At 48.1% G+C, this 17,887-nt stretch overlaps 2 protein-coding genes across 3 annotated transcripts in view; one reads left to right on the top strand and one right to left on the bottom strand.

Annotated features, from left to right (window-relative positions):
- The window catches only part of MNAT1 (MNAT1 component of CDK activating kinase), a 157,341-nt gene extending 151,606 nt beyond the window's left edge, over positions 1–5,735 (top strand). Inside the window, exon 8 of the mRNA XM_014595150.3 lies at positions 5,273–5,735. Within this exon, the coding sequence (XP_014450636.1) occupies positions 5,273–5,393 (121 nt within the window). The 3' untranslated portion in view covers positions 5,394–5,735. The remainder of the gene's footprint in view (positions 1–5,272) is intronic.
- Positions 5,736–8,715: 2,980 nt separating this feature from the next.
- Positions 8,716–17,882, bottom strand: TRMT5 (tRNA methyltransferase 5). Of its 2 annotated transcripts, none has more exons than XM_014595149.3 (5): positions 17,798–17,882; positions 14,955–15,610; positions 12,382–12,506; positions 10,194–10,848; positions 8,716–9,061 (listed from the first exon to the last, which is right to left on the bottom strand). In XM_014595149.3, the coding sequence occupies exons 1-5, from the start codon at positions 17,800–17,802 to the stop codon at positions 8,988–8,990; spliced, it is 1,515 nt and encodes a 504-aa protein (XP_014450635.1). In that variant the 5' UTR covers positions 17,803–17,882; the 3' UTR covers positions 8,716–8,987. The 2 variants fall into 2 exon arrangements, with proteins under 2 accessions (XP_014450635.1, XP_019349622.1); XM_019494077.2 differs by lacking the exon at positions 17,798–17,882 and adding an exon at positions 17,282–17,356.
- Between the last annotated feature and the right edge of the window lie 5 nt (positions 17,883–17,887).

The following is a 17,887-nucleotide window of genomic DNA, read 5'->3' on the forward strand; positions in this document are numbered from 1 at the left end:
CATCCCCATCACTGTTACATGCCCCATGCTGGAGCCGGAGCTGCCACGGCCGTGTGCCCTGGGCTGGATCCTGCCCGCAAGGAGCCCTGCAGTCTGGATCCAGCCTGGGGTGCAAGGGGAGTTGGACCTGCCTGGCCTAGACTGAGCATTTTGGGCAGCTGTCTTTGTGACGGGTTTGTCTCTTGGCCCTGCTGTAATATGAAGAGTAAATAATCTGGATGTGAAACTCCCTGTCCAGTCCAAATACCCTATAACCAGGAATTTTGGAGAATTTTTCCTGCTAATGAGATTTTTAACCCTCTTTCAGGCCACTTTTATCAGTTTGCCTCAGCTGGAAACAAGCATGAATTAATCATAGAAACACAGCAAAGTGGGGCTGGCAGGGAGCTCCGGTGGTTACGCCTAATCCAACCACCTGCCCCAGGCAGGATCAGCCCTATCTGAGCATCGCAGTGGAGTGTGTGCCTGTCTCCCCAGCACCTCTTTCCACTGCTGTGTTCAAGGGACACCGGCTGGTTCAGGACACATGTTTTGTTAGTATTTAGAACAGCCCCGTATGACTGCCCCTAGGCCTTACCTGCACTCCCGTTGTCCCCCTTGCCCCACTTCCTAATGGGAAATGGCTGCTCTTACCCTCAGCTCCTTGCGGAGAGTTTAAAATTCTTTGGGGTTGAGCCAGCCCCAGTCTGGGAGTCTCTATGGGCAGCTTCAGAGCTGCTGGGTCCTGGAGCAGCCAGCCCCCACACTTAAGGATACGTCCCTCCGTGCCTAGGGCATCCAGCAAACTGTCCTCCAGCGGCACAGCCAGCCTGGCAGGGGAGGCTGAGGTGTCTGCTGGAGCAGCACCAGGGAACAGGAGCATCCAGAGAGCCTCAAAAAGAGTCTCTTGGATCGCGATGGATTTTGGTGAATTCCTCCTTGACGTGTGCGCGTCAGAGGGGAGGGTGGAGCTGCCTGTGGTGGAGCTGAGATCAAGGGAGGAATACGCAGGGCCGGTGGCAGCAGGACGTTGGGTGGGTTCAGGAGACGCAGGCTGCGATGTGCAGGGAGAAGGTTGGTTCATGGGTTGCTGGACGCAAGGGCTGCTTGGGAATGGGTACCAGGTGGAAGAGGAGGTTGTTACAGAGCTTGTCCTTTCAGGAGTGGGAGCGTTCCCTATGGTGGGACCGTGAAGTCTCTGATAAAAAGGTGCTGGGTGCAGAAACTTTTCTCGTCGGCCCGAAGTTCTGGGAGTTGGGTCATGCTGGGGGCAGGGGAAAATGAAAATCAGACATGGGCTAGGAGGGACCTTGGGGGTCATTTAGGCCGACCCCCTGCACAGAGGCAGGATTCTGCTGTTTCCAAAGCATCCCAGCCAGCTGCCCAGCTGTTCTCGTCTTGAGCCCCCCAAGTGAAGGCAACTCCACCACTTCCTTAGGCACTTTGATCCATTGCCCTACAGCTCTTGAAGTCTGGAAGCTTTTCTGGAGATTTAAAATGAATTAAGGCAGGTTGATTAAAGGGAGTGGATGGCTTGAGGCTAGATGGGAAGCATGACCTGGATCAGCAGGCAGGGGCACAGTGTATTGTGAAAAACATAGGTGGTTAAGTGGAAGGGTTGCTTGATGAGAGAGAAGAGGTTGAAGATTGTCGTCTGAACTGCACCTTCCTCAGCTGAACGTTACAGAGTGGAAAGTGAACAGAGTCCAACGCACCCGTTCTGTGTCGGTCTGATTTAACCCAGCCAGCCCATAACTACATCATCATGGTTTTCAAGTGGGTCATATGTGAAGGCCAAAGTATTTTGATTATTTTCCTTTAACTGCATTTTATGCCATACTAGATGGAGACGTTGTAAAAAGGACGGACCCATTGAGCACTTCTACCCAGTGAGATCCTATTCATGAGAGAGCCTAGAGCAAGACAACCTGCTGCCACTTGGGGAATCAGTTTGGGTCTCCCAGCCTTTTGGAAGTGGGAGTTATATGGATGCTGCCTAATGAGCCTAGTGGGGGACAAGGAAGATGGTGCTTTCTCTCCTTCTCCTTCTCCTTTTTGCAAGGCTCCTTCGGCCTGCTGACCGGTTGAGTGAATTGTCCAGGGGTGGGTGGTGTAAAACTATTCCTGATGAGCAAGGCATCACCAGCCCTTGGGACAACTGGCTTGACCCCGAGGCCCTGAGATAAATGTGAAGAGCAACCTCTCCCTCACAGGGAAGGCTTATTTCACCTTGTGATGAAGGACTGAGGTTGGGCATAGGGAGAACAAGACAGGAGGTGCAGTAAGCTATGGTGAGAGGTTATGGGGAAGAGGAGTGAAGGAAAGGGGAGGACACTTGCTTGGGCAGGGTATGAAGCAGTGCACGGGCCCTGCATTAAATGCCGAGTGTGAAACCACAGCTTGGCGAGCATGTAGCTCTTCAGCCTCGTTCCGAAATACCATCGCCTGCTTTCTGACCATAGCATTTAGTCCGCCGCAGTCAAAACAAGATGCCTTAAAAACTACGCACAAGAATAAGTAAACCTTTTTCCTGATTTCTGCTTCAAAGATTTACAGGTAGTTAAAAGAAAGCTCTGAAAAACAGTGCACACTGGAATTCGCTAACTCGTCAGAGCAATTGCCTGCAAGTTTCCCAAACCCAACTGAACTTGACTTTTGGAGACGGCCTTGGCAAGCTCTTCCTGTGCTGCTGCGAAGGTGTGCAAAAAAGGCCTCCACCAGAAAGCCCAGGCAGCCCACGCAGAAATGGACTTGTGTAATGGTCGTGGAGAAATTAAAACAACACAGATGCGGATTGACGTGAAGGAGGCAAAACGCTGTCAGCTCCTGGTGTGGTTTCAGCGCAGCAGATCCTTTCAGCATGCTTTGGTGAACCACAGTAATTAACAGGCTCAGAACATCAAGTTTTGATACTCAGCAAGAAAATAAAGGCCGTGCTTGAAAGCCAGCAGCGTACCACGTTGTTTTATTGGAGGAACAAGAATGCGTGCAGGTTGCCATGGCAAAAATGAGGTTTAAACCTTTTCAGCAGTAATGACTTTGTGCTGTTTGAAAGATCGTATCTGAAGGAACCGGGAATGCCAACATTTGGGAGAAGCAGACGTTTTTGAATGCCTGATGGTCCCACCGAAAGGCGCCTGGGAGAGGGGAATAGTGAGTGCGTGTAATGCAGAAGGAAGGTTTTACAAGGAGAGGCAGGCTGTGTCGATTTTCCTTTTTCTTTACTGAAAAAATTCAGGCCTTATCAAGCTTTATTTTTCCTGGGGTGCTTCCTGACGACTGGAAGACCATTATGTTTCTGCAATGAAAAACCTGATGCAAGTGAAACCCAGTGTGGATGGGAAGTGATATTTTTTACTAAAACCGTGAAGTGCTCTGGTTTTGCAGATCGGTGGGTGGTGGTTTCGCTCAAACAGTAAGGAGAAAAAGTTTTCTTTGTTAAATTTTCAGTATGTCTCCACTTCTGACTGGGGGCAGTGGTGGGAGGTGGAGAGCCCAGTTTCCATTTCCCATATCAGCCATACCGGAAGTGCTGCTGCAAAAATAGGGAAGACAGGAGAGGAGGCTGCTTCTGATGCTCTGAGATGAGCAAAAAATATATTTTTCTCCTTTAGTTTATATGCACTGGGCCTTCTCTCATTCATAAAAAAGCAAACAAGGAACAGCCTTTGTGTGCGTCATCCCTCCCCCTCCTCCTCCCAATCCCCATTAATTGGTCCTAATGTGAATTAGTAGGGAAAGGGAGGAATTTGGTCATGTGTCATGCTGGTGTCGCAACAAGCTTGTTGGCAGCACCTCGAGGAACAAGTCTTCATGGCACCAGGATTTTATTTTTGCACCATGAGGCAGATGGAGTCTGTTCACTTAACACTTTACCAGCGATAACTCGATTATAAACGTTGCCCGCATCTGTGCCGGGGCTGTTAGGTGCAAGAAATACAGTTTCAAACTGGAACGAATCATTTTTAAATAAACGCGTGTGTCCATTTATGGCATCGATGGGGATGACTTTATCATGCTCTTTCCTATAAAAGCTGCCTTGTTTTATATACTCTTTATGGAAACAGCATGCAGTCATAAACTAGAAGATGCAACTATGCCGGGTCTTTTACTGGTGGTCCTGTGTTTTCCTGCCAGAAGTGCAGCTGTTTCAAGTTTCTCAGGATAATTTATAAAAGGCAGTGTGCACATTGCAAGTTTATGCTTGAATTGCCAAGCCAGAGGTGGAATGACTCAACCTTCCCGGGAGCGACATGTACCGAGACGTGATGAATCAAAACAGCTCATTTAAACTCAGCGGCTTGCCTTACAGCTCTGGAAACCAGTTCTCATCTGCGAGACTGCATCCGGCCTGTCGAGTTTAAGAGCTGCTCTGGTGGCGACGTTGGCCGTAACCTGGAGCTCATGCTCAAAAGGATGCCGCAGGCTAGTGTACACTTCAGTTGAGGATCTGGCCCGCTGTCTCTGTGCAGGAGAGGGGATTATGAGGTTGCATCCTTCAATTAAACATTCGAGGCCCATTGAACCCTGTTGCTTTTTACACAAAACTGTCACTTTTAATGGGAGGGCAAAATGGTTTCCGGATGAAAGGGCTAGAGAAGCCAAGAGCTCTGTAAAGAACAAGTGAATGTCGTCTTTTGCAATTTTGGGTCCTTGGCTCAAATTTGGGCTGGCTGTTGTGGCACCTGTGTGGTATCGGTGCATTTTCTTAAAGGCAGATTCCCTCAGCAGCTCTCTGCCTCAGCTTCCCTATCTGTAAAATGGGTATATGACTTAAAAGCATAAGGGTGTTGGGAAATATTCTGGCTTGTTGGTGCTTCCATTAGACCCCAGTGTCACTGCATGGGGTCAGCAGGAACACTCTGGGCATCACAGTTAGGGTGGCTAGGATCTGGAACCAACTTCCAAGGGAAATGGGATGTTAGTATTGCTGTCGCCAAAACCACCAGGCCCCTGGGAATCCTTCGGGCAGTGCCAGGATGTTAACGTTGCTGTTGTCTCGCAGCTACCGGGGGCTAGAGAAGTCTATCAAGCCGTTAGTCTGGCACCTTTCACTAGCACTAGAGACTGAAATTAAGTTTCTCAAAGCGTGCACCACATATTCAGGTGATTTAGCACAGCAGGTGTGCGGTCTGAAATGTAGGAGGTGGCTTTGGCACTGCTGTTTTCTGAACCCACAGGTCTTAGGTTCTGAATGACAGAAGGGAAGGGACTGCCCCAAACTCCAATCGGTCTAGTTTCTGGTGCGTAGGATGCATCTGTTTGCAGGCTCAGACAATGTTCTCTGTTTCAGGTACCTAAATCATGTCCGAGCTGCTTCTCCACAAGATCTTGCTGGAGGCTACACTTCTTCCCTCGCGTGTCACCGAGCCCTGCAGGATGCTTTCAGTGGGCTCTTCTGGCATCCCAGCTAGCCGGCATACACCTGCCTGGGAGAAATGGATGCTGGCCGGGAACAAACAGCGAATCTCGGGTACGCTGCTACCCTCTGCACTACGGGGAAGTGGCTGTCCCTTCCCTGCTGGAGCCAGCTCTGTTTGGGTATTCAAAAGAAAAAAGTCTGCACCCGAGCTTTGTGAAGTGAGATACGTGCTTGTGGAAGGGGGAACTCATTAGTCATGGGGCACTTTGCTGAAGGAGGCTGAGGCACGAAGCCACATCAGATGGAAGATGTGAATAATTCTGCGGTGTATGTTTGAGGTTTAAAAAACAGACTTGTAAATTTTTTAGAAAATAAAGCCAGACTTTTTATTGAATCGTGTGGTTTTTTTGCTCTTACTGCAGGGCTGCATTGGCACACGCATGTAAATGCTATTTTGGTTATAACTCGTCTTGTCAGTATTCGAGCTCGTGTTTTCTTCCCAGAAAGCTAGTTCCCCCCCCAGCTCAGCTAGCACGTTCAGTTCCTGCTGCCGGCCACAGGTGAGGAGACGCCACTCGGAGACTTCACAAAATGAGTGACATCAGATACCAGTGTCCGAAACAGAAGCAAGATCTCTGGTTGCGAACCTTTCACCTCCGTGCCTGCAGAAGCAGCTGAAGTGCTGCTTAATCCCAATGCAGGTCATTCTAGTTGGTGAAGGAGGCCAAACTACATGGCCAGGAAGGGAAAAAGCCTTTAACTTCTTTGCGGTAGTTTTTCCCCACGGTGCTGTTCTGTAAGCAGCACACCAGGCTTCTAGTTCAGGATAGCATGCCCACAGGACACATCCTCCTCCACCTGCCCACATCTGCTCTCCCAGGCCCGAACCCCAGGATACTCCCGACCCCACAACCTTTACTACCGCTGGTCCCCTTCAGGGAGAGGGAGGGAAGCCCAAAAACCGTTGTGGAAGAGGTGGAGCCTTGGGCATCTTAACAGGCATCCGCACTGTCCTGTGGATGGACCATTCTGGGCACAAAGCTAGCGATGCAAGCGTGACCTGCTTTGGGTTAGTGTAGGTGGAGAAGGAGAGAACCTCCTCCCCTCTTCCTCTGGTTATGTGGGAGTTCCCTTTTTTAGCTCCAGCTCATTGGCCCTCTGAACGCAACTGCTTGCTGCCTTCCTGCGCTTAATGTGAATGCAGAGATAGGCAGCTCATACATACGAGCAATTAGTTACCTTGCCAGCAAGAGTCAGTGCAAGGTTGTTTCTGGGAGTAGAGACCGTAATTACACACGAGTCTGCACTGAGTATTTCGAAACTGTGGCCTGCAATGTGCCTAAATACAATTATATTTAAACACCTTAAATGACATATGAAGTACAATGGAAGGCTCTCTTGAGTCGCAGGGCCCAGCCCCCTGCATTTGCAAGTGGTCATTTACCACAGGAATCCCCCAAATTGTCGATTCCTCACACACGTCATCTAGACGCAATCTCCAAACACCATACAACAGGGGTGGCCAACCTGTGGCACAGGCAGTGTCTGTGTGTAGCACGTGGCAGATCAGGGAGGGGACAGGCAACGTGGTAGCAGATAGGGCAGCAAGCAGAAGGCAAAGCAGCAGATCAGGAAGGGAGCACAGGACCGGAAGCAGAAAGCAGAGCAACAGATAGGACAGAGGAAGGGGATCAGATTGGCACTCGGAGAGGGTGTGGAGCTCATTTGCAACAAGCTTGCTAACACGGTTGCTCCCTGCTGCCACACAAGGTGCTGGGGGAGAGATGAGGACAGAGCCAATACCCTGCCCCTGACCACTTCCCTCTGGTTGCATTCAGTTGTTCCCAAGATCTTAGGAAAAGGGCCATGCCCATTTCTAGGGGAAGGCAAACAAAAGCCAGGTCTCTGGTTTCTACTCTTGTAGCACCTAGGAGCCCCAACCATGGGACAAGGCTCTTGCAAACAGACTTGAAGAGGGCTGCAAGCCAAGACCCAAGCACTGAGTCCCTGGGGAAGTACAGGGCAGTGGTGAGATGCTACTGAGCGCCAGGTGTGAGGGTCTCAGCAGGACAGGAGCTGAAGCCCTCAGACTTCTGTAAGCATCACTGCAAACAAGTCTTTTAAGGAGGGATCTGAAGGGGAGCAAAGTGGCTTTGCAGGTGTTTCCAAGAGCATGAGGGGCGCATGGGAGAAAGCACAAGGATGTCAGTGTAGCAAGGGGGATGATGGAGGTAACTGTTAAGAGTTTGATGCTGAAGGCACAATGATGGATACAGGGAAGGAAGGGTTTGAGAGTGCATAATAAGACAAGCAGCCAATGGAGCAAAGCAGGCAGATGTCCACAAGGACTAGGAAATGTAGCTTTGCAGTAGCATTTTGGGTAGATGTGAGTGGTTCAAGACTGCATTTGCCAAACCAGAGATGTGAGATAAGAGCCTGGTCAAGGGAATTCTAGGTGTGTGCAGCAGAGGAAAGGTCCTGCTTTGAGAGGGTTTGCAAAAAAAAAGAAAAGCAAGATTTAGATATAGTCTGGCTGTGAAAACATAGAAACAGGGTCAAAGATGATGCCCAGGTGGGCCCAAGTGACAGGCAGGATGGTGATGTTCCCCAGAGCAAGGGAGAAAGATGGAAGTGGAAATGGGGTCCCATTTTAGCTGAACAGAGTACAAACACTTAGATGTCAGAGAAACAGGCTGATCCTGTGTGCATGGATAAGGTGACCCATGAGAAGGTAAGAGGGAGAAGGGAAGGGTTCAAGGGCAGAGCCTTGTGAAGCCCACACTGAAAGCTTGAGGGGAAGAGGAGCATCCTCTGAAGGGCTCACAGAAGTCACAAATGAAGAGAGATGCAGGAGAATGACCAGGAGATTGTGGGGTCCATGGAATAAAGGGGAGTGTGGGTAATTGTGCCCTATACGCCAAGCTTGTAACAAATCTATCATTGCATGCTGATGGTCATTTAGTAGTCAGTACAGTAATACGGCAGGGTCCTTCCACCTTTAGCTAAAAGCTTGGCACTCTAAGCCCCTCCTCTTAATACCAGTGATCACTGGTGCAGCACAGGTACAAATCTGTGCATTTACCTGGACCTCAGAGCATGTTTTTCAAAGCTGTCTTTACTTAGACACACATGATCTGCCTGAGAAGCCAAGGGACACCCAGCCAGACTGTGCCAATTCAGGTGGCCTTGCACATTCGGCATCATCGCAGAAAGATTTCACATTTCCACAGCTTCAAGTCGGAATGACGTGTCCGTGTTCAGGTGCCGCCCTGCCATAAGCTGCATAAATCTGAACCAGAAGACATGCCTAGTGTGGGTTAGCGCACCACGCTTTGCTCTTCCTTTCTTAAGGAAGGACCTGGACAATAGAACCGTTATAAAATGAGGAAATAAAGTTTAATATCCCATGCAATAAAACAAATGATTTCATCGCTTTGATGCTGGAATTAAACAAAAACAAAAGCCACCAGGGAGCAGGCTGTTCACAAAAAAAAGATGCAGCACAGACTTTATCCATTAGGACAGTGCATTGTCTTAGCCCAAGGAAGAACCCAGCCCGCCTTGATTAGCCTGAAGGCTGGAGGTACCCAACCTGCGTTACTGTGTCTTCCACGAATTAATGACAAAGGACTGGTCAGTGCTCTTGTCAACTGATTGATTTTTCTTCAGAAGAATCTCCATTTGGGCGCAGACGTTTAGAGGCTGGTTCCTCTGGACTCACTGGAACAAGATCAAAAAGGGGTAAGTTATTTCACAGGCAACAAAAGAAATCTATATGACAGTGTTTGCACTGAACTACTGGAGTTGTGACACTTGGACGTGTCACTGAGACAGGTCAAGTCAAAGCAGAGAGCCAGAGCAGGCAGTCTGACCTGGGTGGAGCTGGAGGAAGGTGCTCACTGTTGGGAGCAGAGAAGCAATGCGGGGAACTGGAGACCAACCCTGGCGGTGGTAGCTGAAGGAGTTCCCTGCACTGAATGAAGGAGCAATACAGGAGGCTAGAGGAACTGTGAGCAGGCCCAGGAGGGTGCAAGCTGAGAGAAGCTCGCAGAGCTGCGCAGAAGCCTGGGGAGAGCTTAGAGAAGGCAGCCCAGCTGCAGCTGCACTGGATTGGGTTGTTCTTTATGCTGCTGTTTTGGTTGAAAGGCATGGGAGGAAAGGAGGCCACTAAAGGTGCCCTGCAGAGGGGCTTAGATTACTGTTGAGTCCGTGGGCTGCCAGAGGCCCTGTGAACCATGACCCAGTTGTCAGAGCCCAAGCAGTGGTGCAGAGCAGGACACCCAGGACCACTGTTCTGGTTCTCTGGAGGTTCTTTCCAGAATTATTAATAACAGCAAAGATGCAGCAGGCAAGGCCAGGGTGATACTTGGAGTGAGACCAGAGTGAAAAGAGCAGGATGAGAATGGCTGCAAGGAGGTGCTGCTCCCACTGCTAGCGACAGATACCATTTCAGAGGGGAGGTTTAAGCCAAAACAGAGCTAAAAGATGTAATGTGAACTGGTGTAGCTGACCTGAGGATGCACAATTCCACTAAACTTGGGAAGAGTTTCAACAGATACTTCTGGGAGTGCAGGTGGCTATATAAGCATTTCCCTATTAAAATGGGTATGACCTGATTCTGTCCGCTTGGAGGTTTCAATCCTAAACTGACCCCACACAGCCACAAAACCCACCATGCAGATGGGCCCCAACATGCAGGAGAGGGACTAAGACAATAACATCATTGTGCCTGAGGTGAAAGTTAGCCCCAGATTCATCTTAATCCTCTAATGTACCCCTGACTTCCTCTCTGAAGTGTCAAGGCTGCAGCTTGCCAGCGCTAAGAACTGAGCAGCATGAGTCTAGGGCTTACCTTCAGTAGGGCACTGCCTCTTGTACAGCACATCAGCTGGGACCTGGAAACTAATGCACAGCATTTCCTTACTTGGTGCCACATTTCTCACCAGGCGAATAGAACAGCGTCCCTCTAAGGATGTTCCCAAGAAAGCTTCTGCTTTGTCTTGAATGTCTTTGGCAGGATTATCGTGTTTGGAGAAGCCGTAACAGTGCACTGTGGGAAGGAGATTGGAGCTGCATGGTTCCCCGTCTAAGAGATGCTTGAAAACATCCAGAAATTCAATAGCCAAAGCTGGCAAATTCATGACTATATGTAGAGAGTTTTTCTTTTCTTTTGTTGAAAGCGAGAGCTCTTTAGTTAGCTGTTCTTTCACAGGCCCCTTGAGGAAATCCCGGCCATCCATGTTAAAGACTTGTATTGTTCTGTCCACCTTGTTCAGTTTACAGTTGTGTTGAAGCCATTTGTAGGATTCAGGGTTTAGATCATTTGCAAATACTCTGCACTTCTTCCTGGCTGCTAGGATGGCAAAAGGTCCAACCCCAGCAAAAACATCAAACAGAACATCCTCCGGCTTTAACAGGTTGACGATGCGGCTGTGCTCTGTGCTCAGGCGTGGGTTCCAATACACTTTGGAGAAGTCAAATTCATATTGGATGCTGTTTTCTTTAACCTGAAAGTCCAAGACATTGGGTTAAACATTCCATATTCAGATTCCAGACACATGCATGTTTAAGCACCATAATTAATTTACTTCAGCAAAAAAGAAAGCATGTTATTAAAATGGAATGGGTACTACTGATATTAACACTACTGATGGAACAAATGAGACTTGTGTGCGCAAAACAAAATTTTTGTCCCCAGCTGGCACTCTCCCCTTTCTATGGAAGGACCACGGAAAGATGCTTTAGCCACTGTAGGGAATTTTTCAGTGTCAATCCGGCAATCTGACCTGCACTTGAATAAACTGGCAGGCAGAGGGGAAGCAACTTTAAGAGTCATAAAAAAAAAATTCCTTAGTCCCTTCAAGGGCTTTACAGCAGGCTGCCAGCTGCTTTACTGCTAGCTGGCTTCAAAAGGGGATGCCTCAAGCCCTCTTTTGCGTCAGGTCCATAGTGACTGAAGGACAGACAATACAAGAATGACAGATCTAAGCTACATGGGACCCAATTCTACAACGTTTTGTAAGGGCGCTGCACTTGGCCTCTGCAGATAGCAGACATCAAGCACCTGAGTCCCATCCAACAGGAAACTTGATGACCGAAGTCCTTTGAATAGACAAAAGATGTAATATAACACCAAAAGAAGGTGGATAGTTTAGACCACTGCACAAGTTTATGGCCAATAATGAGAATTACCGCATCATTTCAACTGCCATTTCCCAAACCATAGTTTACATTCTGGTGCCAACAGTGCAAGAATCTCTACAGGACTCCAGCCTCACTGAAATAAAAAGCTAATATTGTCTTTGCAATCTTGAGTGAAATCTGATGCTTTATATTCCAAGTAGATCTCGTATCTACACGTGCAGAAAACTTTACTGCACCAAACTAGAGAATTGCTTTGTTTCAAGACTATAAATTTAGCTAAATGAAACAGTGGGTAATGGTTGCTTAAACTTCCACGTAAACCTCAGACACCCAATTTACGGAATTATATTTTGCACTTAAACAAAGTGCCTTTCATCCCAAGGATCATAACACACACTATTAGGATGAGTTTTATCATCACAGGCTTTTGCTTATGCCACAAAGTAGGTCAGTGGTAAAGATCAGAATAGCACTCAAGTCTCAGTCCTATTTTCCAGCCACTGTAGGTGAACACACATTTATCTTCTTGGGCAAATGCATTTAACAATGCAAAATAGCCCTCATATGTTTCTGGGTAAAACAGAACAGGAGATTCTAAACAAGGATCGCTGTCAAAATCCATTACTCAACCCAGATTTGAATGGGTGGTAAAACCTATAAAAACTGAAATAATGCTTAAGTACAACATCCCTATGAAGATGATCTTAACGGGGCCGTTATTTCATTCCCCATAGGCTGGGATGTATGAAACGTCACTTCTTGAGAACCACAGGAAGAAAAGAAAGAGTTTTAAAAGTTTTCTAGCATCTTTCAGTTGTCCCTGCTTTTCCACTGCACCTGCATTGTAGGTGTTGTTTAAACCCTGGCTGTGCTCGAGGAATAGGAAAAAACCATACCTTTGTCATCATGTTGGTCTCCCCAGCTAGGATCTCCATTTGAAAATTTCGGTAAGTATTATCAATGCTGTTGATTTTATTTACTACAGAGGTGATTCCTGGATTTTTGTCAATGATAACCTGGCCTGAAAGAAACAAATATATTCAAATCTCAAGTGTTGCTGTTGTACCCAATGATACACCCAGCACAGCAAAAAAGGGGAGAGGGGTGCTCAGGACCCCCAGCACTGCTACATCTTTAAATACCTATTACACAGATTTGTGGTTATTTATATTATGCAACAAACATTTAGTAAAATGGAAATGTAGTTGTATTTCAAATATACATTTGCTTTGGTAATGACCTACATGTAAAATCATTCAGGTTATGGGCAAATGTATCTAGTAACCACTTTAAAAGGGCAGCGTGCATCAGCTGTTCTGTCTACAGCAGGGGTACTCAATCTCCAGCCCATGGGCCAGATCTGCCCATGGCACCTTGCCATCTAGCCTGTGGGGCTCTCCATAGGTCCGGAAATTTGGCAGCAGGGGAACAGTGCCACCGCTTCCCTACTGCCAAATCTTCTGACCTGTGGAGACTTCCCAGGCCCTGCGCAGTGTCCAATCCCAGTGAGCAGAGCTGGGTGGGGATGGCACTGGGACCATGAAGCTCAATCTGGTTGGCGCAGGACCCCTGGGACCCAATCCTGACACACTGCAGGCTGGAGGAGGCAGTGCTGGGCCCTCAAGCTCCAATCCTGGCATGAGGGACAGGGAGGGGGCAGTGCCAGGCTCCAGGACCTGATTCAGTTCATAGACAGACCCTGTGTCACTCATCTGACCCCCAGAGGCACAAGGCTGAACGTCACTGGTCTGCTAGATGCTGCAGCAATTGAAGTTAGTGAACTGGTAATGTTGAAAGGGTTTTCTGACACTTGTATCTCTATGGGATCATGCAGATGTAACAGGTCCATGGCAACATTTATTAGTGACATAATTATTACATCTGTTGTTGTATACTCTCAGCGTGGTAGGAATTAGTTCCCCTCGTGCCGCTATAGAAATGTCACAAAGTTTCCCATAATGCAAATACCTGACATTGAAAAACAAAAGGAATCACAAGATCATAGAAAATGAGGGCTGGAAGGGACCTCAGGAGGTCACATCTAGTCTAACCCCCTGCTCAAAGCAGGACCAGCCCCAACTAGATCATCCCAGCCAGGGCTTTGTCTAGCCAGGTCTTAAGACCCTCCAAGGATGGAGAGTCCACCACCTCTCTGGGTAATCTGTTCCAGTGCTTTACCCTGCTAGTGAGAAAATTCTTCCTGATATCTAACCTAAATCTCCCTTGGTGCAACTCGAGCCCATTGCTCCTTGTTCTTTATCTGGCACCACTGAGAACAGTTCAGCTCCATCCTCTTTGAAATCCCCCTGCAGGGAGCTGAAGGCTGCTGTTAAATCCCCCCTCAGTCTTCTCTAGATTAAACAAGCCCAGTTCCCTCTCTTCATCAGTCATGTCCTCCAGCTCCCTGACCATTTTTGGACTCTCCACTGGACTCTCCAATTTTTGGCCACATCCTTTCAGTAGTGGCGGGCCCAAAACTGGACACGGTACTACAGAGGTGGCCTCCCCTTTGCCAGATAGAAGGGAAGAATCACTTCCCACTGAGCTAAATCCTCAGTGACTGTTCCTGCTCTTCAGGGAACCTATGCAGCCCACAAAGGGTTAATCTGTTCCCCCTGGCTTCAGCTCCCCTCACTGTAGTCAGGATCTCCAGACTGCCAGGCCCCTTCTCTGGCTTTCATTTCCTGCCCCTTTCCCAAGAAGCGGAGTAGGGTAGGGCCAGGTTGTGTGGCTAAGTGCAGCCTGCAGTGCTAGAGGAGCCAGGGCCAGAGGCGAGGTGCAGGGCAGCCACCCACCTGCATGGCGCAGTGGCGGAAGGGCTGCCCTCTCCCACAGTGCCAGGGGAGCTTGCAGCTAGGGAGGTAAGGCTACTAAATTGGACAGCCTGGTCTAGTGAATACAGCAGATCTTAGGAGACCTGAGAGCTCCTCCTAGTTCTGCTACTGATTCATGGGGCAAGTGACACCTAGAAACTGCCATGATATACCCAGTAAACCCTCATTTTCCTCCAGGGATCAGATTCATTTTGTAGCTCAATGCAATTTGTACAATCTTTAAAGAGGGATGAATTGGGAACCCAGAAAAGTAGCAATGTCACTGATATGCAGGGCAGACTGCAGCAGGGAACTACAGCTGCCACATCAAAAAAGAGGTGTCATCCAGCTCCAATGTTGGCTCCTGCTGCTGCCAGACACTTGAGTTCAGCCTGACTATTTGCTTGTCTTTGCTCAGGATCAGGGTCAAAGCCAATGCTTGGTGAATGCAGGCTACTACTTTTATTGGATTAGGCTGTTTGTCTAATTTAGTCTAAGTATTTGTTTTTAAACACAAGGCTGCGGTAGGTCAGAGAAAAACTATAAAGGTGCCTAAAGTCCTCCCTGTGAATAATGGCAAGCTGTAGCAATTGTTAAAATGATGCTTATCTACTTGTGCACCTCCCAAAGTTTTTGTTTTGTTTTTTTTTACATACCAATCAAATGTTTGTAGGGCAGCTGATGATCTCGGAGATTCAGGTGAGCTATATGGCCAACTCTGCTAAATCCAGAGGTGACATCTTGGCCTTCTGGGAGCACTGCTTGGAAGATTTCCTCTGCCTTGAAACAGTCGTAAGTGAATTCCACGTCACGCTTGGATAGTTCAGGAATAATATCAAACTGTTCTAATATTTTTTGGTCAGCTTCTCCCAGGGAACCTTCTGATGACATTTTATGGGGATCCAACAAAACAAGTTTATGGTGTTCATCTTCCGGATCATCAATCACTCGCTTCGGACCCGCCCGCTGCAGCACCATGTGTTTCAGAGATTTCAACAGCCTGTTTATTACTTCTTTTTTCACCCTGAGAACAGGAACAGTAATTGTTTTTTTGAAAGCAGCTCTGTCGAGTATTGTCATTCCACGTACATCAGGATGTGGTGAATATAGTTCAGGATTAGATTTATTCTCTACAGTTTCAGGCATCCTAAAGGAACTATTTCTTTGAACCTCTATAAAAAGTCCAGAGAGTCTGTCAAAATGTTGTGCCAATGACTTCCAAGCTGTTGGAAATGATGTATTTGAGGCAGCTGTTCCAAAACATGTAGTTGTCAATATTCTAGCACAGCATCCATGTAATCTCCATAAAATCCTAGAAGGGAAATTATTCATTTTATAGACATTGTGTAATCATTCCTATTTAAAAAAATAAGGCTGCAAATCAGGCGGATTTGCTGTTCTCTCAAAATAAAGCTTCCATTTGCATCAAATCATTCACAATAGTTTTGTAAAGCAATATTATTATGAACCACACATCCCAAGAATTTCCATCCCCTGGCAAACTGTGTAAAGCCAAAAAATGTATTTCACAGAATCACAGGGAAAACTACCATAACAGAAGTACTCACGTCGCAGCCTCTGGCAGATTCTAGCAAATCTGCAAATTTTGCTAAATGCCTGTTACCAACAGTCTCAGACAGCACATGAGGAGAAGAGGAGGAGGAAGGACAGGAAAATAGAGCTGGCAGGGACCTCAGGAGATCATTTATTCCAATCCTCCATCTGAAGCAGGATCCTCCCTATATAAACTACCTTAGACAACTTTTATCCAGTTGGCTCTCAAGAAATGTTAATGGTGGAGATTCTACAATTTCTCTACGCAGTTTATTCCAGGACATAACCATTCTCAATTTTAAGTAATGGAGATTATTTTTATGCCAAATGGAGGATGACTTGCGCTTGCTTTCAATAGACCAAATACTGCTCCTTAAATCAAAGGGGAAATAATCCTACTGATTTAAACAGCGGTATTATTGGGCCCGCTGGTACAACATTCACTGACAATGCTAATCAAGCACTAGAAACAGACTACAGTCGTGCCAGCGGTCACAGGCAGAACCACTCTTCAGAGGTTCAGCTCGCTCCAGTGAACGAGCTACCCGAAAAACTAGTACAGGAGTGTGGTCTGCCTGAAGCGTTTCGTTTATAGGGTATTGCAGGATGTTCTCTCCCCCCGCCATGCATAATGCATAATGTGAGGCTCTTGGTGTTATGTGCATGGTAACGGTTCTATCTAGCTCTTCGTATTGTGCCCATCGGGGCAGTATCTGCTTTCTGGGCCTCGCTGTCCCCCCACAGTGCCGGGGATTTGTCTGAACATAAGATCAATGGAACAACTTATGTCAGCCGTTGCAAACATTTGTTGTTGAAGCTTTTTCTTGCCGTGACCAGTCTACCCTCATGCCAGGCCCTAACGCAGTTGTCACCACTTTGCCTCTTTTGGCTTTTGTCCCTCTTCAGTTATCAAAAGGCTGCAGCGTGGTCAGAGTGGGCACACGCTGGTAACTGGGAGCTCTCACAGTGCAAGCTGTTTTGTGGAAGAAAATAACCAAAGCCTGGTTCAGCAGACAGTGAAGCCTTCACGTCCAGCCCTTAAACTCGGTCAGATACTAGCATGGCCACCTGCTTTAAGGGTTTGCTTATTGGCAATGAAAGCATTTATCTTTCAGAGAGTTGCAGCAGATCCCAGATCACGCAGCTTTCTCCGTCTCGCTAGGCTTTTCCCGCCCCGTCAACTGCTCCCAGGTGGGAACGCTGATTTAGGTAATGCTCTTGGGAACCTCCCAATGCTGCTTGTGCTTTCTGGTTATTCATTATCATGGCTCCTCTTACCACACAGAAGAAGCCCACCACGTAAGTCAGAGTCATTCTGGTTTATGGCAACGTGAGCTAAGAGAAGATGCTCGTTTCTCCAGGCTTTGCAGGAAATCCACCTTTCCTCTCTGACATAGTCTACCTTACCGCCATGTGTCCCCTTCCTCACCTGCACATACACATAACTCCCTCCTAGAGGACACTTCCAGAAAGATGTGGCTGTTTCAGGACGAGTCTGGCACAGGGCAACAACAATCATTAGGGGCCTGGGGGGAACGGCTGCTGTAAAAGGCCATTAATATATGATCAAGGGACCCCCAGGTGCCTGCCCTGCAGAGGAAGGCACCCCCCCACCCCTGGGAAGGGGCCTGGGCCTCCCAGCCTCTGCGTGGGGCGGAGCATAAACCGCATAGGCCAATAAGAAAGGAGCGAATCAAATCGGATCAGCCAATAAGGAACGAGTCAACTCGGATCAGCCAATAGGGAAGGAGTCAAATCGGACTGACCAATAAGGAGGGAGCGAGTCAAATCGGATCCGCTAATAAGGAGCTGATCGACTAACAGGGATCGCCTCAGATGCGATGGATCAGAAAGGATCGCCTCAGGCCCCGCCCATCCCCGCCCCCTCGCAGCGGGGGGCTCCCCACGCCCCCTGCCCCGGCCCCCGCGCGCGCGCTCCCCTCACCTCATGTCACAGCCACTCTGCGCGCCTCGCCGACGTCATCGCACCGCGCCCGGCCGTGACGGCATCCGGCAGCGCCTTTCCCCGGATCGG

The sequence above is a fragment of the Alligator mississippiensis genome, chromosome 2 (assembly GCF_030867095.1).
Source record: "Alligator mississippiensis isolate rAllMis1 chromosome 2, rAllMis1, whole genome shotgun sequence".
Taxonomy (NCBI): Eukaryota; Metazoa; Chordata; order Crocodylia; family Alligatoridae; genus Alligator; species Alligator mississippiensis.